The sequence below is a fragment of the Labeo rohita genome, chromosome 23, assembly GCF_022985175.1.
Source record: "Labeo rohita strain BAU-BD-2019 chromosome 23, IGBB_LRoh.1.0, whole genome shotgun sequence".
Classification (NCBI taxonomy): domain Eukaryota; kingdom Metazoa; phylum Chordata; class Actinopteri; order Cypriniformes; family Cyprinidae; genus Labeo; species Labeo rohita.
This window is the reverse complement of record NC_066891.1, coordinates 3,522,588-3,543,659: the sequence shown is the minus strand read 5'-3', so window position 1 is coordinate 3,543,659 and position 21,072 is coordinate 3,522,588. Positions and strand designations below refer to the sequence as shown.

At 36.7% G+C, this 21,072-nt stretch overlaps 1 protein-coding gene across 3 annotated transcripts in view; it reads right to left on the bottom strand.

Annotated features, from left to right (window-relative positions):
* Positions 1–21,072, bottom strand: part of dlgap4a (discs, large (Drosophila) homolog-associated protein 4a) — a 190,207-nt gene that overhangs the window by 17,570 nt on the left and 151,565 nt on the right. For all 3 annotated transcript variants that reach the window (XM_051095940.1, XM_051095939.1, XM_051095941.1), the window contains 2 exons: positions 15,863–16,019; positions 11,361–11,580 (listed from right to left, as the gene is read on the bottom strand). In XM_051095940.1, the coding sequence (XP_050951897.1) occupies positions 11,361–11,580; positions 15,863–16,019 (377 nt within the window). The remainder of the gene's footprint in view (positions 1–11,360; positions 11,581–15,862; positions 16,020–21,072) is intronic.

Genomic DNA, 21,072 nt, shown 5'->3' with positions numbered 1-21,072 from the left:
TGGTTTCTGAAGGATCATGTGACACTGAAGACTGGAGTAATGATGCTAAAAATACAGCTTTGATCACAGCAATAAATTACATTTTACTATATATTCACATAGAAAACAGCTATTTTGAACTGTAATAATATTTCACAATTTTACTGTTTTTACTGTATTTTCAGATCAAATACATGCAGCCTTGGTGATCTTATATATAAATATAACTGAAATCACTGAACTGAAAAATATGACATATCAATTCGATATGAGTTCTCTCAACTTTGGCCAACAGAGTTGGTCTAAAATATCACATTTAGTCAACACTTTTTCAAACAAGCACAAAGACTCATTTAACCGCACGATCAGGGCTCATATCTGCCCTCCCTGAAGAGGTAGAACTGTTCACGAACAATTATCCTCTGTCTTGGCCGTGCTGTATAGAGGACTCAGTGCCAGGACAAGTCCGACGCGGGACTGTGGGTCTCACAGACAATATTGAATAAATCTGTTTCCTCTCTCTGGCACGGCTCGCTGGCATTGTGCGCTGAGCGATGCGCTCCCAGTTTGGTGCCAGGACAGATGCTACACAGCAGTCTATGACCATTTGATTGCCAATACAGATGACGTGGGGAAGATTTGACAACAAGGAGCCAATTTAAACACAAGAGAGTCAAAATCACGGGTGCCGTCATCTGATAAAAACATCACAATAATCCAACAAGTCCACTCCAGTCCATCAATTAATGTCTTGTGAAGTAAAAACTTGCATGTTTGTAAGAAACAAATCCATCATTAGGTTGTTTTTAACATCACTTCTCATTTGAATGAGAAGTGTCAGTTTATAGTTTAAAAATGTCTTGATGGATTTGTTTCATGCAAACATGCATATTTTGGCTTCACAAGACATTAACTCATGGACTGCAGTGGACTTGTTGGATTATTGTGATGTTTTTATCAGCTGTTCGGACTCTCATTCTGACGGCACCCATTCACTACAGAGGATCCTTTGGTGAACAAGTGCAAATCTGTTCTGATAAGGAAACAAACTCATTTACATCTTGGATGACCTAAGAGTGAAACGACTTTCATTTTTAGGTGAACTATTCCTTTAAGGAAAACAATAAAAACCACACTAACAAAAGTGCAACGGCTAATTATTCCTGCTGACAGCTATTGAGCAACTGACTTCAGCTTGGCTTCTCTGAGATGTAGCAGCAATTTAATTAAACACTTTTATAGTGAGAACAAATCTCAAAGCAACACAGAATTAATCACATCTCGACGTCCCTCTGGAACTTCAACAGTCGTGAATAAAACACAGTAGAGTTTGCTCTTAACGTCTGGTACTTTGCACTGAGTGTGAGATGAGTTTATGACACAGTTGTGTCTCTACGGGGCGGCTCAGATCCAGATTAACGGCATTAGAGCCAGTCGCTCTGCCCCGGGGCCCCGGCCAAACCTCACATGGCCTTTCTGTGAACACACAGAGGACATGCAGCAAAATACGACCAGACCGAGGCACTGTGGCTGGTGTGAAACACAAAAGGAGAAACTCTGACGTATCTTTACGCAACTCAATTCATACGACATTGTATCTTTAAAAAAGCCATCATATGACTACAGAAGATGTGAAACACACAACATGAGTCAACATGGACTAGTTTTTATGATGCTTTTTGGAGCTTATCAGACATTTTATTGCAAAGATTAGATTTATGATCAAAGCTCTGGAACTGTAAAACATATAATGCAATGCAATACAATGGACAATTGAGAGATGAACAAATAAATGTTCCTTAAAGCCTGATAGATGTTGTTTAATGCATGAGAACGCAAACTATTTTTTTGCTGCAATGGAAAAATAAAAGCATACAGGTTTAGAAGAACATAAAGGTGAGTAAATGATTTAAAGCATGTTGGAAATCAACAACTAGGTTTGCCACAAACACTTTAACCCTATAAAGCTACTGTATCACATTTGAAACATGAATTGTTAAGCCAACTGATGACAGGATTTTTGCAGAATTTTTACCTGATTATCCTCATCATTTTTTGGCAAAATCACAGTCAAATGAGAGTCTCAAATATGAGAAACAAGCTTTTGAGGAATATTTATTTAGCCGCTTTTCCACTATCGGGCCGAACCATTCTCTTCGCTTAACCGTTCCATTCCGTGCCGATCCGGGCCAGTCAGCACGGATATGGTTTCATTTTCCACTGTGGTGCGGATAAAATGGAACTCTTTGGAATGTAAATACAAATGCGTCAGTTGTTGCCTTGGTAACGCAATTGTAATGTAAACAGCGATATAGATGATGATCAGATATTTCTGTTTGGACTACTTCGTTAAATAACGGAAAAAAAGGACAACTCTTGGCGCAAAAAAATAAAATAAACACAACTGGAACCGTACCTGACTGTTCTAAGAACCGTTCGGCCTGATAGTGGAAAAGCGGCTTTAGTTCATCTTTGTACTGCGTTGCATTACATGTTTTGATAAAGCCAAACATATAGCCATGCATATCAATATGGCCCTACTAAAACATATTATGGTATATATAGTGTGAAGTGAAAAGAGGTTTCTATGCATTTAATGTAAATATCTGCTATGCTATTATAAAGATCTCACTGACTCACACCTACAAGCTATCAGAATTCCATCTTTTTGGTCATATAAATACCAACATCTGCACCAAACTGTATATTTTTGGTTAGCTTGGGCCTCTGATTAAAACAAAAACTGTTTATTTCCTCCAGGTTCTCACTAAATCATACCACGTATTAATATACACTACGAGTCAAAATATTTTTCTTAGTCTCCTCTGCTCACCAAGCCTGCATTTATTTGATCCAAAGTACAGTACAAACAGTAAAATTCTGAAATAATTTTACCATTTAAAATAATGGTTTTCTATTTGAGTTTATTTTGAAATTTAATTTATTCCTGTGATTTCAAAACTGAATTTTTAGCATCATTACTCCAGTCACATGGTCCTTCAGAAATCATTATAATAGTCTCATTTGATGCTCAAAAAACATTTATTATGTTGAAAACAGCTGAGTAGAATTTTTTCAGGTTTCTTTGATGAATAGAAAGTATAAACGAACAATATTAATCTGAAATAAATAAATAGCTTTTGAATGGTATAGGGTATGATACAAAAGCTTTTTATTTCAGATAAAAGCTGATCTTCAGATCCTTCTATTCAAAGAATCCTGGTTTAGATATTGACAATAATAATAAAAAAAAATGTTTGCTGAACAGCCAATCAGCATATTACAATGATTTCTGAAGAATCATGTGACACTCAAGACTGGAGTAACAATCCTGAAAATTCAGCTCTGAAATCACAGGAATAAATTACACTTTAAAATAAATTAAAATAGAAAAGAGTTATTTTAAATAGTAAAAGCATTTCAAAATTTTACTGTTTTTTTCATGCATATTGGATCAAATAAATGAAGCTTGGTGAGCAGAAGAGACTTCTTTTACAAAAACATTAAAAACCTTACTGTTCAAAAACTTTTGACTGCTAGTGTAATATTTAGGGAAAAAACACATTTATTGTTCTCCTTTATATTTTGGTTTAAACTGTTTAAAGAAAAACTATTGACTAATATTACATACATCAGGTTTTTACATGGTTTAACGAATAAAAGCACCAGATCCCATTAAGAAAATAAACCTAGTTTTACTTCAAATTTCTAATATTATTTGAGTGAAATTGGTTTAAAGAGCCAGTCTGACCTCTCTACGACTTTGAGTATCTTAGCTGTCGTCACAACTAAATGATAAATCTGCCCTTGGTCCATACAAGCCATAAACGCAAAGACGTGTAACAGACCACACTACACAGACAGAGCCCGTCCTTTCCATCACATTCAGACTTGTAATCCTTATTAGGACGTGTTTTTAGATTAAGTGCACATCTTCTCTCCAAAGCACAGCAAGTGTTTACCAAGAAGAGAAACAGTCTGCTGGAAGTAGCACAAGCTAGTTTGTGTATAATCAAACTTTTCAAACATAAATGCATTGATGATAGTAACTTATATTTGGGTTTAGATATGAATCCTGCATCTTTTGCATATTCAGCACGAGCCAGGGCAGAAAGAACAATGCATGCACTCTTCTAATGTTATGTTATCACTCCCTGACTTTGCAATGCAAACAATAGCATTTGACCTGATTCAAAACACAGTGCACAGAAACCGGCCTTTGTGTGATTGGATTCAGATCTCACACGTGTAGTGTAGATCCAAACGCATGCAATGCTCTAAAACAAGGGGTTTGGGTAAAAAAGTGCAAGCTGTCACGTTCAGGTAGGAAATGCTGTCATGCTTTGCCTGTCTAGACAGATGCATCAACACAAACACACCTCCAGAAGCCACAACAACATGCTAGCGTGAGCTAACCTGCTAAATGCAATCAAAATAACACTAAATCAAATATAAAAACGACCAACGGAAATGCATTTCTGATGCTAAGTCTCGCTAATCATTGGATGTGTCGTTCGTGACTTCCTCTGACCCCGAGCACATGCCAAAACCAGCACATGCGACCCGTCTCGAGGCGCTGTGCGCGTGTTCGCTCGCTCGTTCCCGCACGCGTGCCCGCGTACAAAAATCCACACACCTTTTCCTCTTCCTCTGTTGTGTGAAGCGATCAGCCTCGACGGCGTACTTCCATCCCGTCACGTAAAACTGAAAGAACACGATTAAATGATCCACCGAGAGGGTTCTTTTTGTTTCTGTGTTGCTTCCGAACCAACCCGCTATGATATCTTTCCGTTCAACGGATCCCAACATCCACGTCTCGAGGAGTCGAGGAAAAAGAACCGATCCGGTAATCCGCTTTCAGGACGCGGGATTGGAGAGAGTCGCGCTCGAAGCGTTCACTCGCTGCGCTCTCATTGGTCGGTGGGCGGGGCGTACGAGCTTGACGCGGTCGAATCAGAATCGGTGTTTGTGCGTCACACAGAATCCCCGCTTGCGCGCGCGTTCTCTTTCTCCTCAGAGCTGTGGCTCAATCACATGACCGCGGAAAGCCGCCAGACGAGGAGCGTTAAAAAAGCCCCGCATTTTTCAATTAAATGTCGTGAGTAAATTAAGTTGGCTTGAGAAAGCCAATTTACTGATCTACTATTTAAGATTATTATTATTATTATTATTCTGAGCTCTATCTTTTCTAACTGATCCGGCTTACAGTTTCCGTAAACCAGACTGTCAAAACCACCAAAAATCGCACAGACTTACATTGACGGAATGTTCAAATGAGCAACACTATTCAAACTCCAACTGACAAAATTCAAATCTAAACTCCCAGAATCCATTGAGCCTCAATCAAGCTTCCCTTCTATGTACTATTTCTAATCCATTTAGACTCATTTAAGCTTCCACTCTAATATTTCTAATCTATCTAGCTATCTAAATCATGTTAGCAACATGTTAGTGATCTGCTAATCATGCTAACAACATGCTAGTAACATGCTAATCATGTTAGAAACATGCTAACAAAATTCTAGTAACATGCTAATCATGTTAAAAACATGCTATACAGCTTGCAGCATGCTAGTAACTTGCTAATCATGTTAGCAACATGCTAGTAACATGATAATCATGCTAGCAACATGCTAGTAATGTGCTAGTAACTTGGTAAACATGCTAGCAACGTGCTAGTTACATGCTATTCATACTAGAAACATGCTAACAACATGTTAGTAACTTGCTAATCATGTTAGAAACATGCTAGCAACACACTAGTAACATGCTAATCATGCTAACATCATGCTAATAACTTGCTAATCATACCAGAAACATATTAGCAACTTGTTACTCATGCCAGAAACATGCTAGCAACATGCTAATTATGTTAGAAACATGTTAACAAAATGTTAGTAACATGCTAATCATGTTAGAAATATGCTAATCAGCTTGCAGCATGCTAGTAACTTGCTAATCATGTTAGCAACGTGCTAGTTACATGCTAATCATACTAGAAACATGCTAACAACATGCTAGTAAGGTGCAAACCATGCTAGCAACGTGCTAGTTGCATGCTAATCATACTAGAAACATGCTAACAACATGCTAGTAACATGCTAATCATGCTAGCAACATGCTAGTTACATGCTAATCATACTAGAAACATGCTAACAACATGTTAGTAACTTGTTAATCATGTTAGAAACATGATAGCAACATGCTAGTAACATGCTAATCATGCTAACATAATGCTAATAACTTGCTAATCGTGCCAGAAACATATTAGCAACTTGTTAATCATGCCAGAAACATGCTAGTGACATGCTAATCATGCTAGAAACATGCTAGCAACTTTGCTAATCATGCTAGAAACATGTTAACAACAAGCTAGTAACATGTTAGCCATGTTAGAAACATGCTAGTAACATGCTAATCATGTGCGAAACATGCTATCAACATGCTAATCAGGCTAATCATGCTAACAACATTCTAGTAACTTGCAAATTATGATAACGACATGCTAATAACATTGTAATCAGCCTATAAAAATACAAGCAATAAGCTAATCATGCTAAAACATGTTAACAACGTGTTAAATCATGCTAGCTGCTTTCATACTATTACAACTGCTTCAAACTTTCAGGCTAGGCTTTCTCAAGCCAACTTGAAGTTTGTTCTCAAACTTTACTCATCTAGTTCCAAAGTGTAATACTAGATTACAACGTTAATTGCTTTGTAACATCTTATGGGATCTGTTGGGCTATCAAAATGAAGCAGTATCTGGCAACGCTTTCTGCGTCTGAAAACAAACCAAAACTCTATTAAAACTTTAAAAAAAAATTTTTTTTTTTATTATACATTTTTGTATTATACATCTCAAAGGGCTTTATTTATTTATTTTAATTAGATAAATCCAAGCCTTGCAAAAGTAGCGAAATTATTCAGTAAAATGACTAAATATTACTGAAATGGCTTATTATAGAGGGTTTGCACTTACGTCATGATATGGCCAGCGGCCATATTGGTGATACTCAGATGTAAACAACAGCATTCCACAGTTAATGTACTACAGAATAGTTGTTCTGCTAATTTATGCTGTCTAAACCACAGAAATAAACATGTGGAAGCTAATAAATCATATAGAGAAGAACATAGTAAGCAGAAAAGGGTGCAATAGTTTGACAAACTAAAGTTAATAGGTGGTATAAATATGTACAAGTAGTATTACTTAAGATATTAGCCTAATATTTAACCTACCTGACCAGAAATGATAAGAACAAACTCGAATGTTGTCAAGATTCTTGCCCTGGAAATCCTGGTTTAGTTTGGTCAACCAAAAGCTTTCTGTTCCTTAGTTTTTTTTGCACTTGTCTCCTTGATTGGTTATAACTTTTGGCAGTCTATAGTACTCTAAATGTTTTTCCCGGTCCGACGGATTAGTGCAGCTCAAAACGTGACAATAATTGAACATTTTCAGCAGCAATAATTAGCAAAATATGTGAGTTTCATCCAGTGCCGCCAATATGGCCGATTGAGGGCGCCATCATGAAAACACTGAAAAATGTGCAATATACTACTTAGGGGTGTGCGAATTTTACAAAAAAAGATATATCGATATTTTCTGGGATTTTATCGATAACGATAATTAGATGATATTTTGACGAGTGTTATTGTGCTGGACGGCTGACTCCTAAAGTTTCTGATATTCTTCATATTCTGTGTGGTCAGGTCACAGCAGTGATAGAAATAAATCTTTTCCAATACTTTTAAATGTGTGCATCATCTTTTAAATCAAATTCGGTATCAATAAAATTCATCTTTGCATTTCAGAGGAAACACAAAGCTGCATCTGAAGTGGCATTTAGATGTATTTACCTACTTTTTAATGCAGCTCAGAGGGACATGGGATGCTTTAACCTGCAGTTACAAATGCATAAATAATGTTTTGATATTTTAAAACGCTGAAAACCGATGTTTGAAATTGTTTAAGAAAATAAAAAGATACTTTAAATGTGAAATTAAAACCATCAGTAGGTGGCAGCAAGTTACTGTTAATAAGTGAGTCGTTGCAATTGAACCGAATCATTTAAACGGTTGATTCATTCAGGAACAAAACACTGTCATGTTGCTCAGAGACGCAAAACAGTGTTGGAAAAATTAACTGTCTGCGTTAACGTGCTAATTTTGATATTGCTAACGTTTACACAATATACGTACTATATGAGTAAGAGAGTAGTATGGTATTCCTTATATAGCCATGGAGCAGGCAAAAATAGCACAGGTTTATTAACGCAGGAGAAGTGCAGAAGTGGTAAACAGATGGCCAAGGTTTGTTTTTCTTGACAGCTTGCTACCTAAACTAAATAGCATTAGCCAGATTCCTCTCCAAAAATAGACTAGATTTCATTATTTGCTATTCTGAGTGTACAACTCTGCTTTGTACTTACACAGGTGGTCTGCCTTTCCAAAACTTCTCAAGATCGACATGAAATTATGGGAATGTTGAATCAGAATGAATCAGTCTGGACTATGTCCGCCTTTCATGTTAAATTAGATAAGACTAGATTAAATTATAAGACCTATCAAAATACAGTAAAATGCAATTCAAATAAAGCAGATCAACTGCTAAATCAGACGGTCCACTGGCTGCTGGTTTATTAAGCGCTGTGCCAAACTAATCTGCTTGATGTCGGTTAATTCCTCTGAAAACCGGCTAAGATGAGGTTTAATTTGCGGTGGAAGTTTTGCCAGAGTCGGTCATGATGGGACGAGAAACATTAGCCGTTAAGCTGAAGGATTCATCTCCGCAGGACACCACCAGTACTAATGTAGGTCGGAAGATTTTGTGTATGTGTGTGACAGACAGAGAGAGACATCTTGCTGTGACACACTTGGCAGTGGCCATTTGAGACGTTATGAACATTATGACTGCAGTAGGATAATGGATCCTGTACAGAAGCTTGATTCTGCCATAAAACAAAAAACATAATTGCGATTTTACATCAATTCTGATTTTTCTCTTCAGAACTGCAAGTTCTAAATCTCACAATTCATAATTTTCCCTCAGCTGCAAGTTCACATCTCACAATTCTAATCTTTTCCTCAGTATTGTGAGTTTGTCTTAACTACAATAAAAAAAGTTAACATCAGTTCTGACTTTTTTCCTCAGAATTGCAAGTTATAAACCCATGTTTGTATTTTGAGTTTGTATTTCGCAATTCAATTTTTTTTCTCAGATTTCAGAGTTTACATCTCACAGTGCTGACTTTTTTCTTTGTATTCTGAGTTACATCTCACAGTTCAGTTTTTTCCTCAGATCTATGAGTGTATATCTTGTAATTACATTTTTTTTTACGGTATTTTAAGTTTATGTCTCGCTATTCTACATTTTTTTCTCATGTCCCAATTCATATTTTTTACTTGCAATTCTGAGATTTTTACTCATAACTCTGGCTTTTCCCCCTTTGAATTCAGAGTTTATATCTCGCAATTTTTTTTTTCACTGATTCCTGAGATTACATCTCACAATTCTATTTTTTCCACAGAGTTCTGAGTTTACATCTCGCAATTCTATTTTTTTCTCAGATTTCTGAGTTGACATCTCACAATTCTATTTTTTCCACAGAGTTCTGAGTTTACATCTCGCAATTCTATTTTTTTCTCCGATTTCTGAGTTGACATCTAACAATTCTTTTTTTAAAAGACTTCTGAGTTTACATCTCGCAATTCAATTTTTTCTCAGATATCTGAGTTTACATCCTGCAATTCTATCTTTTCACAAATTCAGTTTACATCTGAGTTTTTTCCCGCATATTTCTGAGTTTACATCTTTAAAATTCCATTTTTCTCAGATTTCTGAGTTTACATCTTTGAAATTGTATTTTTTTTTCACAGATTTTACATCTCGCAATTCTTTTTTATCCACAGATTTTTCAGTTTACATCTCACAATTCTTTTTTTTTAATTTATATCATGCAATTATATCACTCAATTTCTGAGTTTATATCATGCAATTATATCTTTTCACAGTTTATATTTGAAATTCTATTTTTCTCAGATTTCTGAGTTGACGTCATAATTCTATTTTTTCTCAGAATTTCTGAGTTTACATCTCACAATTCTATTTTTTCACTGATTCCTGAGATTATCTCGTAATTCTGTTTTTTCAAAGATTTCTGAGATTACATCTCACAATTTTATTTCTTACAGTTTTATGAGTTTACATCTCACAATTCTATTATTCTGCAGTTATCTAAATTTACATTTCGCAATTCTATTTTTTCTCAGATTTCTGAGCTGACATCTATCAATTTTTTTTTTCAGACTTCTAAGTTTACATCCCTGATTAAATTTTTTCTCGGATTTCTGAGTTTACATCTTTGAATTTTTTTCTATAGATTTCTAAGTTTACATCTCACAGTTTAATTTTTTCTCAGATTTCTGAGTTTACATCTCACAATTTTTCTGCACAGGTTTTTGAGTTTACATCTCACAAGTCTACTTTATCTCAAATTTCAGAGTTTACATCTTGCAATTCTTTTCACAGAAATTCTTTTCACAGAATTTCATTTCTGAGCTGAGATCTAGCAATTCTTTCTTTCAAAGGCTTCCATATAAGCCTTTTAAGATTAAATGTGTGAGTAAATTAGAGAATTTACATTTTCAGGTGCACTATCCCTTTAAGAGTATCATCATGAGACAGTCGTCATGGTCTAGCGGCTGTTTTTACCCTCACACCATGATTCCAGATCATCTGTCTGGACTTGCCCACATGCCAGCCTCTCAAAGCAAAAGAGATCCGACTTCACGCTAAGGTCTGAGAAAGAAAAACAAGGCCCATTTGATTGCACTGACATCACCACTGGAGGCAATAAAATCACATCATGATCAGTGAAAAGTTCACAAGACCTGTGCTTATCAGGATGTTATTATATTGCCTGTCGTGGACTTTGTCTACTTTATCAACAGTTTCGTTTCTGCATGTGCAAATTCAGCTCGATCCCTGTGATACTTGACAGCCAGGTCAAATTTTGTATTCGAAGCAGTCGGCATCATTACTTTAAATGCACAGTCATAAACCAAAAATGACAACATATATGAATCATTTGTTTCATTAAAAATATTGTAAAAACAGTAAAATGATGAAAAATTATTACGATTTAAAACAACTATTTTCTATGTGAATATATTTTAAGACGTAATTTATTCCTGTGATCAAAGCTGAATTTTCAGCATCATTGCTCCAGGGTTCAGTGTCACATGATCCTTCAGAAATCATTCTAATATGCTGATGTGCTGCTCAAGAAACATTTCTGATTATTATCAGTGTTAAAAATAGTTGTGCTGCACCATATTTTTTGCTTTCTATTACAGTTTTTTCTTGATTTTGTACTCACTGGTGGCGCTGTTGTAGCTGCTGATGGATGAGGTTATAGGTGGCGTCTCATCGGAGTCCACAGAGCCCGTATCGTCGTCTTGAGAGCATCCGGCCTGGATGGCACGCAGGTAACTGTGGCTCCGCGAGCGAAAGCAGGTGGGTGTGGGCAGATCCAAGGCCTCCACCGCCTGAGATTCCAACTGGCTGTAAGCTGCGCTGGCCCGGTAGCCCTGCTCCACCTGAAAGGACACGTGCAGGTTGAAACGTCCCGTGCGAAGTCGGCGGGGCAGACGGCCGCTGCCCGCCCACAAGCGCGCCTCGCACGGGGAGAGATGTGGCCGGCGCTTTAGGGTGGACTGACGCATCGCCGTGCGGACATGAAGAGGAAATGGCAGGTTTCCTTGAGTGGTTTCCATTCAGTCAGTACAAATGTGCCATAAATTAAGAAAAAAAATGTAAATGTAAATGTATTCCTTTCACAATTTTACTAATCCTTGTCTGTGGATGAGGAGTTTGTTTGTATAAATTGGTATAAAAATGCTTGTAATTTATACCATATTTCAAAAATTCACTCAAAAAACTGTCTGGGAAACTGGGAAAATTGTCATAAATGAATAAATAAAAATATTATATGTAGTGTTTTCTATCAGTCTATCAAAAAAATTATTTAAACCTGTTTTAAAAATATAATATAAAGAATAGAAAATGTATTTTTCTTAAAGAAAAGAAACAAAAACTTTACATATAATGTTTTGCACAGTGACATTATTGTTTATGATATTTTTATAATTGTGAAACAATTAAAATACTTGTAAGTTTAACCATATTTCACCAAAAATTATCATTCAAAAAAACTTGTCTACAACTAGGAAAATTGTAGAAGAAATGTAATTAAAATAATATTGAAATATTTGTAATATATTATTTAAAAAAATATTTTTCTTAAAGAAAAGTTAATTCGTTTTTTTTTTTTTTGTCTAATAATATGTTTTGCACCGTGACATTATTGCTTATGACATTTTTTTAAATAACAAAAATTGTGGAAAAAAATGAAAATACTTGTAACTTAGACCATATTTCACCAAAAATTCTCCTATACAACTGGGAGACTTGTAGAAAAAACACGTAATAAAAATAATATTCAAATATTTATAATATAATATAATATAATATAAAAAAAGAAAATGTATTTTTCTTTAAAAAAAAAAAGTTAATTCAGTTGTTGTCTAATAATATATTTTGCATCATAACATTATTGTTTATGATATTTTCTTAAATAACAAAAAAGAAAAAAAAAGAAAATGATTGTAATTTAGACCATATTTCACCAAACATTCTCATTAAAAAAAAAAAGTCCTATACAACTGGGAGAATTATAGAAAAAAAGTAATTAAAATAATATTCAAATATTTGTAATAGAATAGAATAGAACAGAAAAAAAGAAACATTTTCGCTAATTTATTTTGTTGTCTATTAATATGTTTTGCACTGTGAATTATTGTTTATTATTATTTATTATTTTTTTTAAATAACAAAATACTCTATTCTCAGGGGAAAAAGAAAATGCTTGCAATTGTAACAAAATAATTGTAATTTTCACAAAAAAAATCTAATTAAAAAAAATAAATAAATAAAAAACTTCCTCTACAACTGGAACAATTGTAGGAAAAAAATAATTAAAATGATATTTCAAATATTTGTAATATAATACAATATATGGAAAAAAGAGAGAAAAAAAGGTAATGTTTTAGGTCTAATAATACATTTTGTACTGTGATATTAATGTTTATGATATTAAAAATACTGTATTGTGGATAAAAACTAAAGATATGTCATTTATGTTATTTATCCGACATGATTTTTCTGTAATACAGTGTCTTTATTTTGAATCTGATGAGAATCCCCATTAAAACATGCAAAAGTAAAATGTCTGCATTACAGTAATGACAATTTAAGGTAGCAAAGCACATTGTTGTCACATAAATAATGTCACAATGCAAAAAAAAAAGCCTTGTTTTAATATCTATGCAAGTAATTTGAAAAAGTATTTGCATTCCCTTTTGCACAAATATAATGTTCCTCTTTGTTTTGTTTTGCTTCAAATCAATCAGGCAGAATGCAGAAAATGCCTCAGAGAGTCTATTAAATCCAAAATGATTCAGTTGAATCTTAAAGTCTTTCTAAACTAACCTGCAAACAAAACACAATCACGGTTCACACTCTCTTAAAGCCTAAGAGTACAGAGTAGAGAGAGAGTTTGTGTTTGTTTATCCGGCAGGAGACACTTCTCACAGAGACACAACAGAATAAGAGGGTTGTGTGTGTTTGTCAAGGATAAACCTGACAATTAAAGACAAACAAACAGAAAAACACACCAAACTGCACTTTTAAAAGAGCTCACTGAATGAAAAATCACAAGCTAATTTCCAAGTAAATACTTATTAGTGCTGCAAATTAGCTGCTGTCCTCATTTTTCTCTTTGATCCCAGCATCCAACAGTGTCTCAGAAACTTCTCCATGAATCATCCATCCGTTTCCACAGCACATTATCCCACTGAGTACAACACAACTCCAAAAAATCAATTCTCTTTCCTCTTTAGAAATCATTTAGAGCCTCATCTCGCTTGACGAGTCTTGATGTCTCCATCAGTGGAGCGAACGCTTGAGTATCTCGTCCTGATAACATGCCCTCCAACTGATTTCCCACCCTCCACGACTCCTTAAACTAGCTTAAGGATGTCTTACAGCGTTTTAATCTGGAACACTCCATTCCTGAGGTCAAGTAAACAGCAAAACCTCTCTGACACATTTCAGCGTTTGCTCTGTGATGCAGTGCGCACACATTTACAAGAGATTTTTACATCTGAAGAAAAAAATGTGAGTGACGGTGCCAGAGAAAAACTCTGCTAGGATGCCTGTCTGCTGCGGTTTATAGAGTGTTGCTATGTAGTTGCTATGGTGTTCTGGAGTTGCTACGTGGTCACTAGGGTGCTCTTGGGTTGCTATGGCATTGGTATGTGGTTGCTATGGTGTTGCTACATGGTTTTTAAAGTATTGCTATGTGTATACTAGGGTGTTCTGGGGGTTGTTATAGTGATGCTAGAATGTTCTGGATTTGCTATGTGTGGTCACTAGGGTGTTTTGGGGTGCTATAGTATTGCTAAGTAGATACTGGGGTGTTCTAGGGGTTGCTATGGTGTTGCTATGTGGATACTAGGGTGTTCTGAGCGTTGCTATGTGGTTGGTATGTGGTCACTAGGGTTTTCTAGGAGTTGCTATTATGTTGCTATGTGAATACTAAGGTGTTCTAGAGTTGCTGTGGTGTTGCTATCTGGATACTAGGTTGTTCTAGGGGTTGCTATGTGGTTGCTAGGGTGTTCTGAAGTCGCTACGTGGTCACTAGGGTGTTCTGGGGGTTGCTATGTAGTTACTATGGTGTTGCTATCTGGATACTAGGTTGTTCTAGGGGTTGCTATGGGGTTTCCAAGGTGTTCTGGGGTTTCTATGTGGATACTAGGGTGTTTTGTGGTTGCTATGGTGTTGCTATGTGGTTGCTATGGTGTTCTGGAGTTGCTACGTGGTCACTAGGTTGTTCTAGGGGTTGCTATGTGGTTGCTAGGGTGTTCTGGAGTTGCTATGCGGGTACTAGGGTGTTCTGGGGTTGCTATGGTGTTGCTATGTGGTTGCTATGGTGTTCTGGAGTTGCTACGTGGTCACTAGGTTGTTCTAGGGGTTGCTATGGTGTTGCTATCTGGATACTAGAGTGTTCTAGGGGTTCCTATTGTGTTGCTATGTAGATACTAGGGTGTTCTGGGGTTGCAATTATGTTGCTACGTGGTTGCTAGAGTGTTCTGGAGTTGCTGTGTGGTCCTTAAAGTGTTCTAGGGGTTGCTATGGTGTTGCTCTCTGGATACTAGGTTGTTCTAGGGGTTGCTATGTGGTTGCTAAGGTGTTCTGGAGTTGCTATGTGGATTTTAGGGTGCTCTAGGGGTTGCTATTGTGTTGCTATGTGGTCACTAGGGTGTTCTAGGGGTTGCTATAGTTTTACTATCTGGAAACTAGGTTGTTTTAGGGGTTGCTAGGGTGTTCTAGAGGTTGCCATGGTGTTGCTATGCAGATACTAGTGTGTTCTGGGGTTGCTACTATGTTGCTGTGTATATACTAGGGTGTTCTGGAGTTGCAATGGTGTTGCTATGTGCTGCTAGGTTGTTCTGGAGTAGCTATGTCGCCACTAGGGTTTTCTAGGATTTGCTTTGCTGCTGCTATGTTGTTTCTAGAGTGCTTTAGGGCTCACTATGGTGTTTAGGGGTTACTAGGGTGTGGTAACTACAGTGTGTGTTCTAAGTTTTGTGAAGGTAGTGTAGTTGCTAGGACGTTAAGGACTTGCTATGTGGTGGCAACATTCACTCTCTCCAATTAATTGTGTATTACACTAAAAAGTATACATTCTCTTAAGTATTATCAATAAAAATAATAGCAGTGATACTTCAATAATTTAAAATTAATTGTAATGTTTGTGACCTGGCTCATGTTAGACCCTCGTCCCAGTGTAGAGCAGCGCTGACCGAATCCCCCATCAACATCCCAGTGCTGCAGACCGGCCTCATCCGCTCCCATCAGACAGTCCAGGTTATCCAGGCTGCGATTGGTGGAGACCTCACATAGAGATGGCATACAGCTGAGAGAAACACACACAAACACAAGAAAATGAGTGGAGGAAACATCAGATTAACATCCTTGAGGAAACCTTTACATGCTTCTCATCTGCCACTCCGCAAATAACATTGCATTTTATTTTTAGTAGTGAGCGAGAGCCAGGTGCAGCACAGAGGAACAGTTCTGACCAGCTCGACCAAGCTAAAATACAAATAAACAAAAAAAAAAAAAAAAGAAGGCCAGTGGAAATTCAGTCAGGATGGTGGTGGAGGGGGTGGTCTTCGTGCATCGGGATGCTTTGTAGTGAAGCTTAAAAGTGCTTTTATCAGACAGAGTGAGAGTGTGTCTGAGTGGTCACGTGATCAGACGGAGGCGGGGCTAAACTAAAGACTAACCTGTACAGGTGCGGCACCGAGGTGGTGCTCTGCAGAGGAGACCAAACCACTCCAAACTGCTTCCGCATGAAGGGACAGGGGCTCGGCCTGATAGGAAGGGCGGCCCGTTACATGACCATTCAACATCAAGGTCTGCTGTTTGTGTCTAGATTCACAACTGACTCAACTGCATAACTTTCCAAGCAAATGAATCATAAATGATGTATTTCAAGCTTCACACCAATTCTTTTGCTTGTTCCTTACGTCTCTTTGACAAAAATGTTGTTCCAAGACCATGGTTTTGCTACACTAACCATAGTTAGCGGCATTTGTAGCAAAACTGTGGTGATACAAATGGTGATCAATACACCAACATGTTTATTACACATAATAAAACCATGGTTAGTTCCTTAAGGACTTGTATCCGTGTATACTTTCTTGTGTTTGTGTACTTGTACCCGAACTCCGAATTTAAATTAAATGATTCGCGAGTCCGCTCCGAAATCCCGATTTGAATCATATGATTCGCGATCAGCGGTCCGACCTTCCGATCTGAATCAAATAATTCGCGACCCGCGCTCCGAATCCCGAATTTGAATCAAATGATTCACGAGTCCGCTGCCAAATCCTGATCTGAATCATATGATTTGCGATCCGCGCTCCGAAGTTCCAATCTAAATTAAAAGATTCGAAACCCGCACTTGAAGTTCTTGAAGTTTGAACAAAATGATTAGTTCAAAAGTCCCGATCTAAATCAAACGATTCGCAATCCGTGCTCCGAATTTGAATCAAATGATTCTCGACTCCGCTCCAAAATCCCGATCTGAGTCATATGATTCGCGATCCGCAGTCCTATGTTCCAATCAAAATCAAAAGATTCGCGAACCTGCTCTAAAGTCGATCCGATCTCAAAAATGATTCGCGAACCATCATTCGTATCACGAATCTTTCAATTCGCAAAATGATTCGCGAACTCGTTCGATCCGAAGTTTTGATATGAAACAAACGATTCGCGAACCCGCTCAAATGATTTGCAATTCGCGCTCCAAACTCCGAATTTGAATCAAATGATCCGCGGTCCGTTGTTCGCCCCGAAATCCCGATCTGAATCATAAGATTCGCGATCCGCGGTCCGATGTTCCGATCTAAATCAAAAGATTCGCGAACCCGCTCTAAAGTCCCGATCTTTCAAAAAATGATTCGCGAACTCGTTCAATCCTAATTTTCGACATGAAACAAACGATTTTCAAACCCGCTCAAATGATTCGCAATTCGCGCGTTCGAACTCCGAATTTGAATCAAATGATTCATCCGAAACCGAATCTAAATCAAAAGATTCGCGAACCCGCTCAAATGATTCGCTATTCGCGCTCCGAACTTTCAATTTGAAAAATGATTCGCGAATCCGCTCAATCAAAATTTTCGACATGAAACAAACGATTCGCAAACCCGCTCAAATGATTCGCAATTCGCGCTCCGAACTCCGAATTTGAATCAAATGATTCGCGATCCGCGGTCCGATGTTCCGATCTAAATCAAAAGATTCGCGAACCCGCTCATCATTCGTATTACGAATCTTTCAATTCGCAAAATGATTCGCGAACTCGTTCAATCCTAATTTTCGACATGAAACAAACGATTCGCAAACCCGCTCAAATGATTCGCTATTCGCGCTCCGAACTCCGAATTTGAATCAAATGATTCGCGAATCCGCTCCAAAATCCCGATCTGAATCATAAGATTCGCAATCCGCGGTCCGATGTTCCGATCCAAATCAAAAGATTCGCGAACCCGCTCTAAAGTCCCGAACTCAGAAATGATTCGCGAACCATCAATCGTATCACGAATCTTTCAATTCGCAAAATGATTCGCGAACTCGTTCGATCTGAAGTTTCGATATGAAACAAATGATTCGCAATAAGCGCTCCGAACTCCGAATTTGAATCAAATGATTCGCGAGTCCGATCCGAAATCCCGATCTAAATCATATGATTCGCGATCCGCGGTCCGATGTTCGGATCCAAATCAAAAGATTCGCGAACCCGTTCTAAAGTCCCGATCTCAAAAACGATTCGCGAACCATCAATCGTATCACGAATCTTTCAATTTGCAAAATGATTCGCGAACTCGTTCGATCAGAAGTATTGATATGAAACAAACGATTCGCGAACCCGCTCAAATGATTCGCAATCCGCGCTCCGAACTCCGAATTTGAATCAAATGATTCGCTCCGATGTTCCCGATCTAAATCATATGATTCGCGATCCGCGGTCCGATGTTCCGATCCAAATCAAAAGATTCGCGAACCCGCTCTAAAGTCCCGATCTCAAAAATGATTCGCAAACCATCAATCGTATCACGAATCTTTCAATTCGCAAAATGATTCGCGAACTCGTTCGATCCGAAGTTCAGATATGAAACAAACGATTCGCAAACCCGCTCAAATGATTCAAATGATTTGCGCGCTCCGCTCCGAACTCCGAATTTGAATCAAATGATTCGCGATCCGCGGTCCGGTGTTCCGATCTAAATCAAAAGATTCGCGAACCCGCTCTAAAGTCCCGATCTCAGAAATGATTCGCGAACCATCATTCGTATCACGAATCTTTCGATTCGCAAAATGATTCGCGAACTCGTTCGATCCGAAACAAATGATTCGCAATAAGCGCTCCGAACTCCGAATTTGAATCAAATGATTCGCGAGTCCGCTCCGAAATCCAGATCTAAATCATATGATTCGCGATCCGCGGTCCGATGTTCGGATCCAAATCAAAAGATTCGATCCCGTTCTAAAGTCCCGATCTCAAAAACGATGATTCGCGATCCATCAATGTTCACGAATCTTTCAATTTGCAAAATGATTCGCGAACTCGTTCGATCAGAAGTATTAATATGAAACAAACGATTCGCGAACCCGCTCAAATGATTCGTCATATGCGTAATGAAGTCCTGATCTGAATCGAATGATTCACGATACGCTTATTTTGCAACGCAATGGTTAACTGATTCAGAGTTTTGAAAAGCTCCCTTTCACCCATCACTACGTGCTTTTTAAAATAATTAGAAGCGATGTCGAAATTCGAAAATAAATGGTTCTTTTCATATGGTTTGGTATTGAATCAATCGGAACGGTTCCATCGTAAATGACTCACTCAATTGAATCGGTTTGTTCCTCCGCACCCGGTAGCTTAATTCACTATATTTTAAGTTTGACCTCTGCAATTCAGTTGGTAACAGTTCAATAGGAATTCATAGAAAATCATCCAGTCATCTCATACCATTGAATTATTGTTCCATCTGATTGTATTACTAGTCTACATAGAGTGACAGTCAATGTAAAAAGAGCAAATGGGAGAAGCAGATGAACACAAAACAGCTAGGGTGAAGGTTTGATTTTGACATATAGCTATGGTGGCCAACATGACTTTACTCATAATTAATAAAGACAGATTTCTTTATACTAGCATATTCGTCAGACAATAATTACACAATTTTAATTATGTAAAACCAACAACATAACAGCACAAATTCTACGCCCTTGATTCAGCGAAAGTTTGAAGAAGAGCATCTCTACTCATTTGTTTGTTCCAGAAGAACCATATGAGAAGCAGGAGACTTCTGTTAAAGTCTCCCTTTAATTTCACCATCTAGGAACAACAATCAGGATATTAAAGGGATCTTTTTTTTGTAGTTTTCTTTTGCTATGGGGAAAACAAGTCATGTTTAAAGAGTATAAATCATCCTATGGTTGATCTCTTCTGATATAAAGCTTTAATCAACCTGTTAACATGCTGCCATCTGCTGGTCACAGTGAATATGTCCATGATGCCATCAATGCTAAGATGTTCAGGTTAGGATTTTTATTAAAATAACTAATAATAATCACATAGGAGAATCTAATGCATTTAATGTCATCACGTATGTGGAGCTTTGTGGAAGTTCATAATGTTTATTTTATTATTTTATTATAGTCAGGGTTATTATAGTTAACTGAAACTAAAACTAAAACCATTAAAAAAACCTTTCTGTTGCCTGAAGTAAAATAAACATCAAATAAAACATAATTTTATTTCAGATAGTTGCCAAGGCAACATTTCTAATTTTCATTTAGTTTACCTTGCTGTACTATAAACTAAAATAACTGAAATAAAAATGAATAAATACTATATAAACAAACATTTAAAAATTCTACAATCTAAAATGAAAATGAAAACAGAAAAATAATACATTAATTGAAATTTGAAAGTAACAGTGATTATATGTATAAAAGTACAACTAAATTAATATTTTACTAAAATTAAAATGAAAACAAAAATAAACACTAATTTAAAACATTAATAAGAACTATAATAGCTATATAATATAATTATAATATATCTCAGGGATACTAAAAAACAATGATTGTATTTTACTAAAAATAAAACCTTAAAAATATTTAGTTACATGATATCAAATAAACATTAACTGACATGTTACAAAAATTAATAAACATGTTTAAAAATAATAGTAATAACAATAAAAAACCCACAGCAAAATTACTAAATGTTTAAAATAACAGATAATACAGAATTAAAAACTAATTAAAAATATTAAAAAAGTAATAATAACATCAAAGTATGTCAATGACAGTAAAGTAAGGCTGGTGTGTATGCTGTGGTAAAATCTGTGTTGATTGCGTATGTTATAGCAGGTATAGTGTGT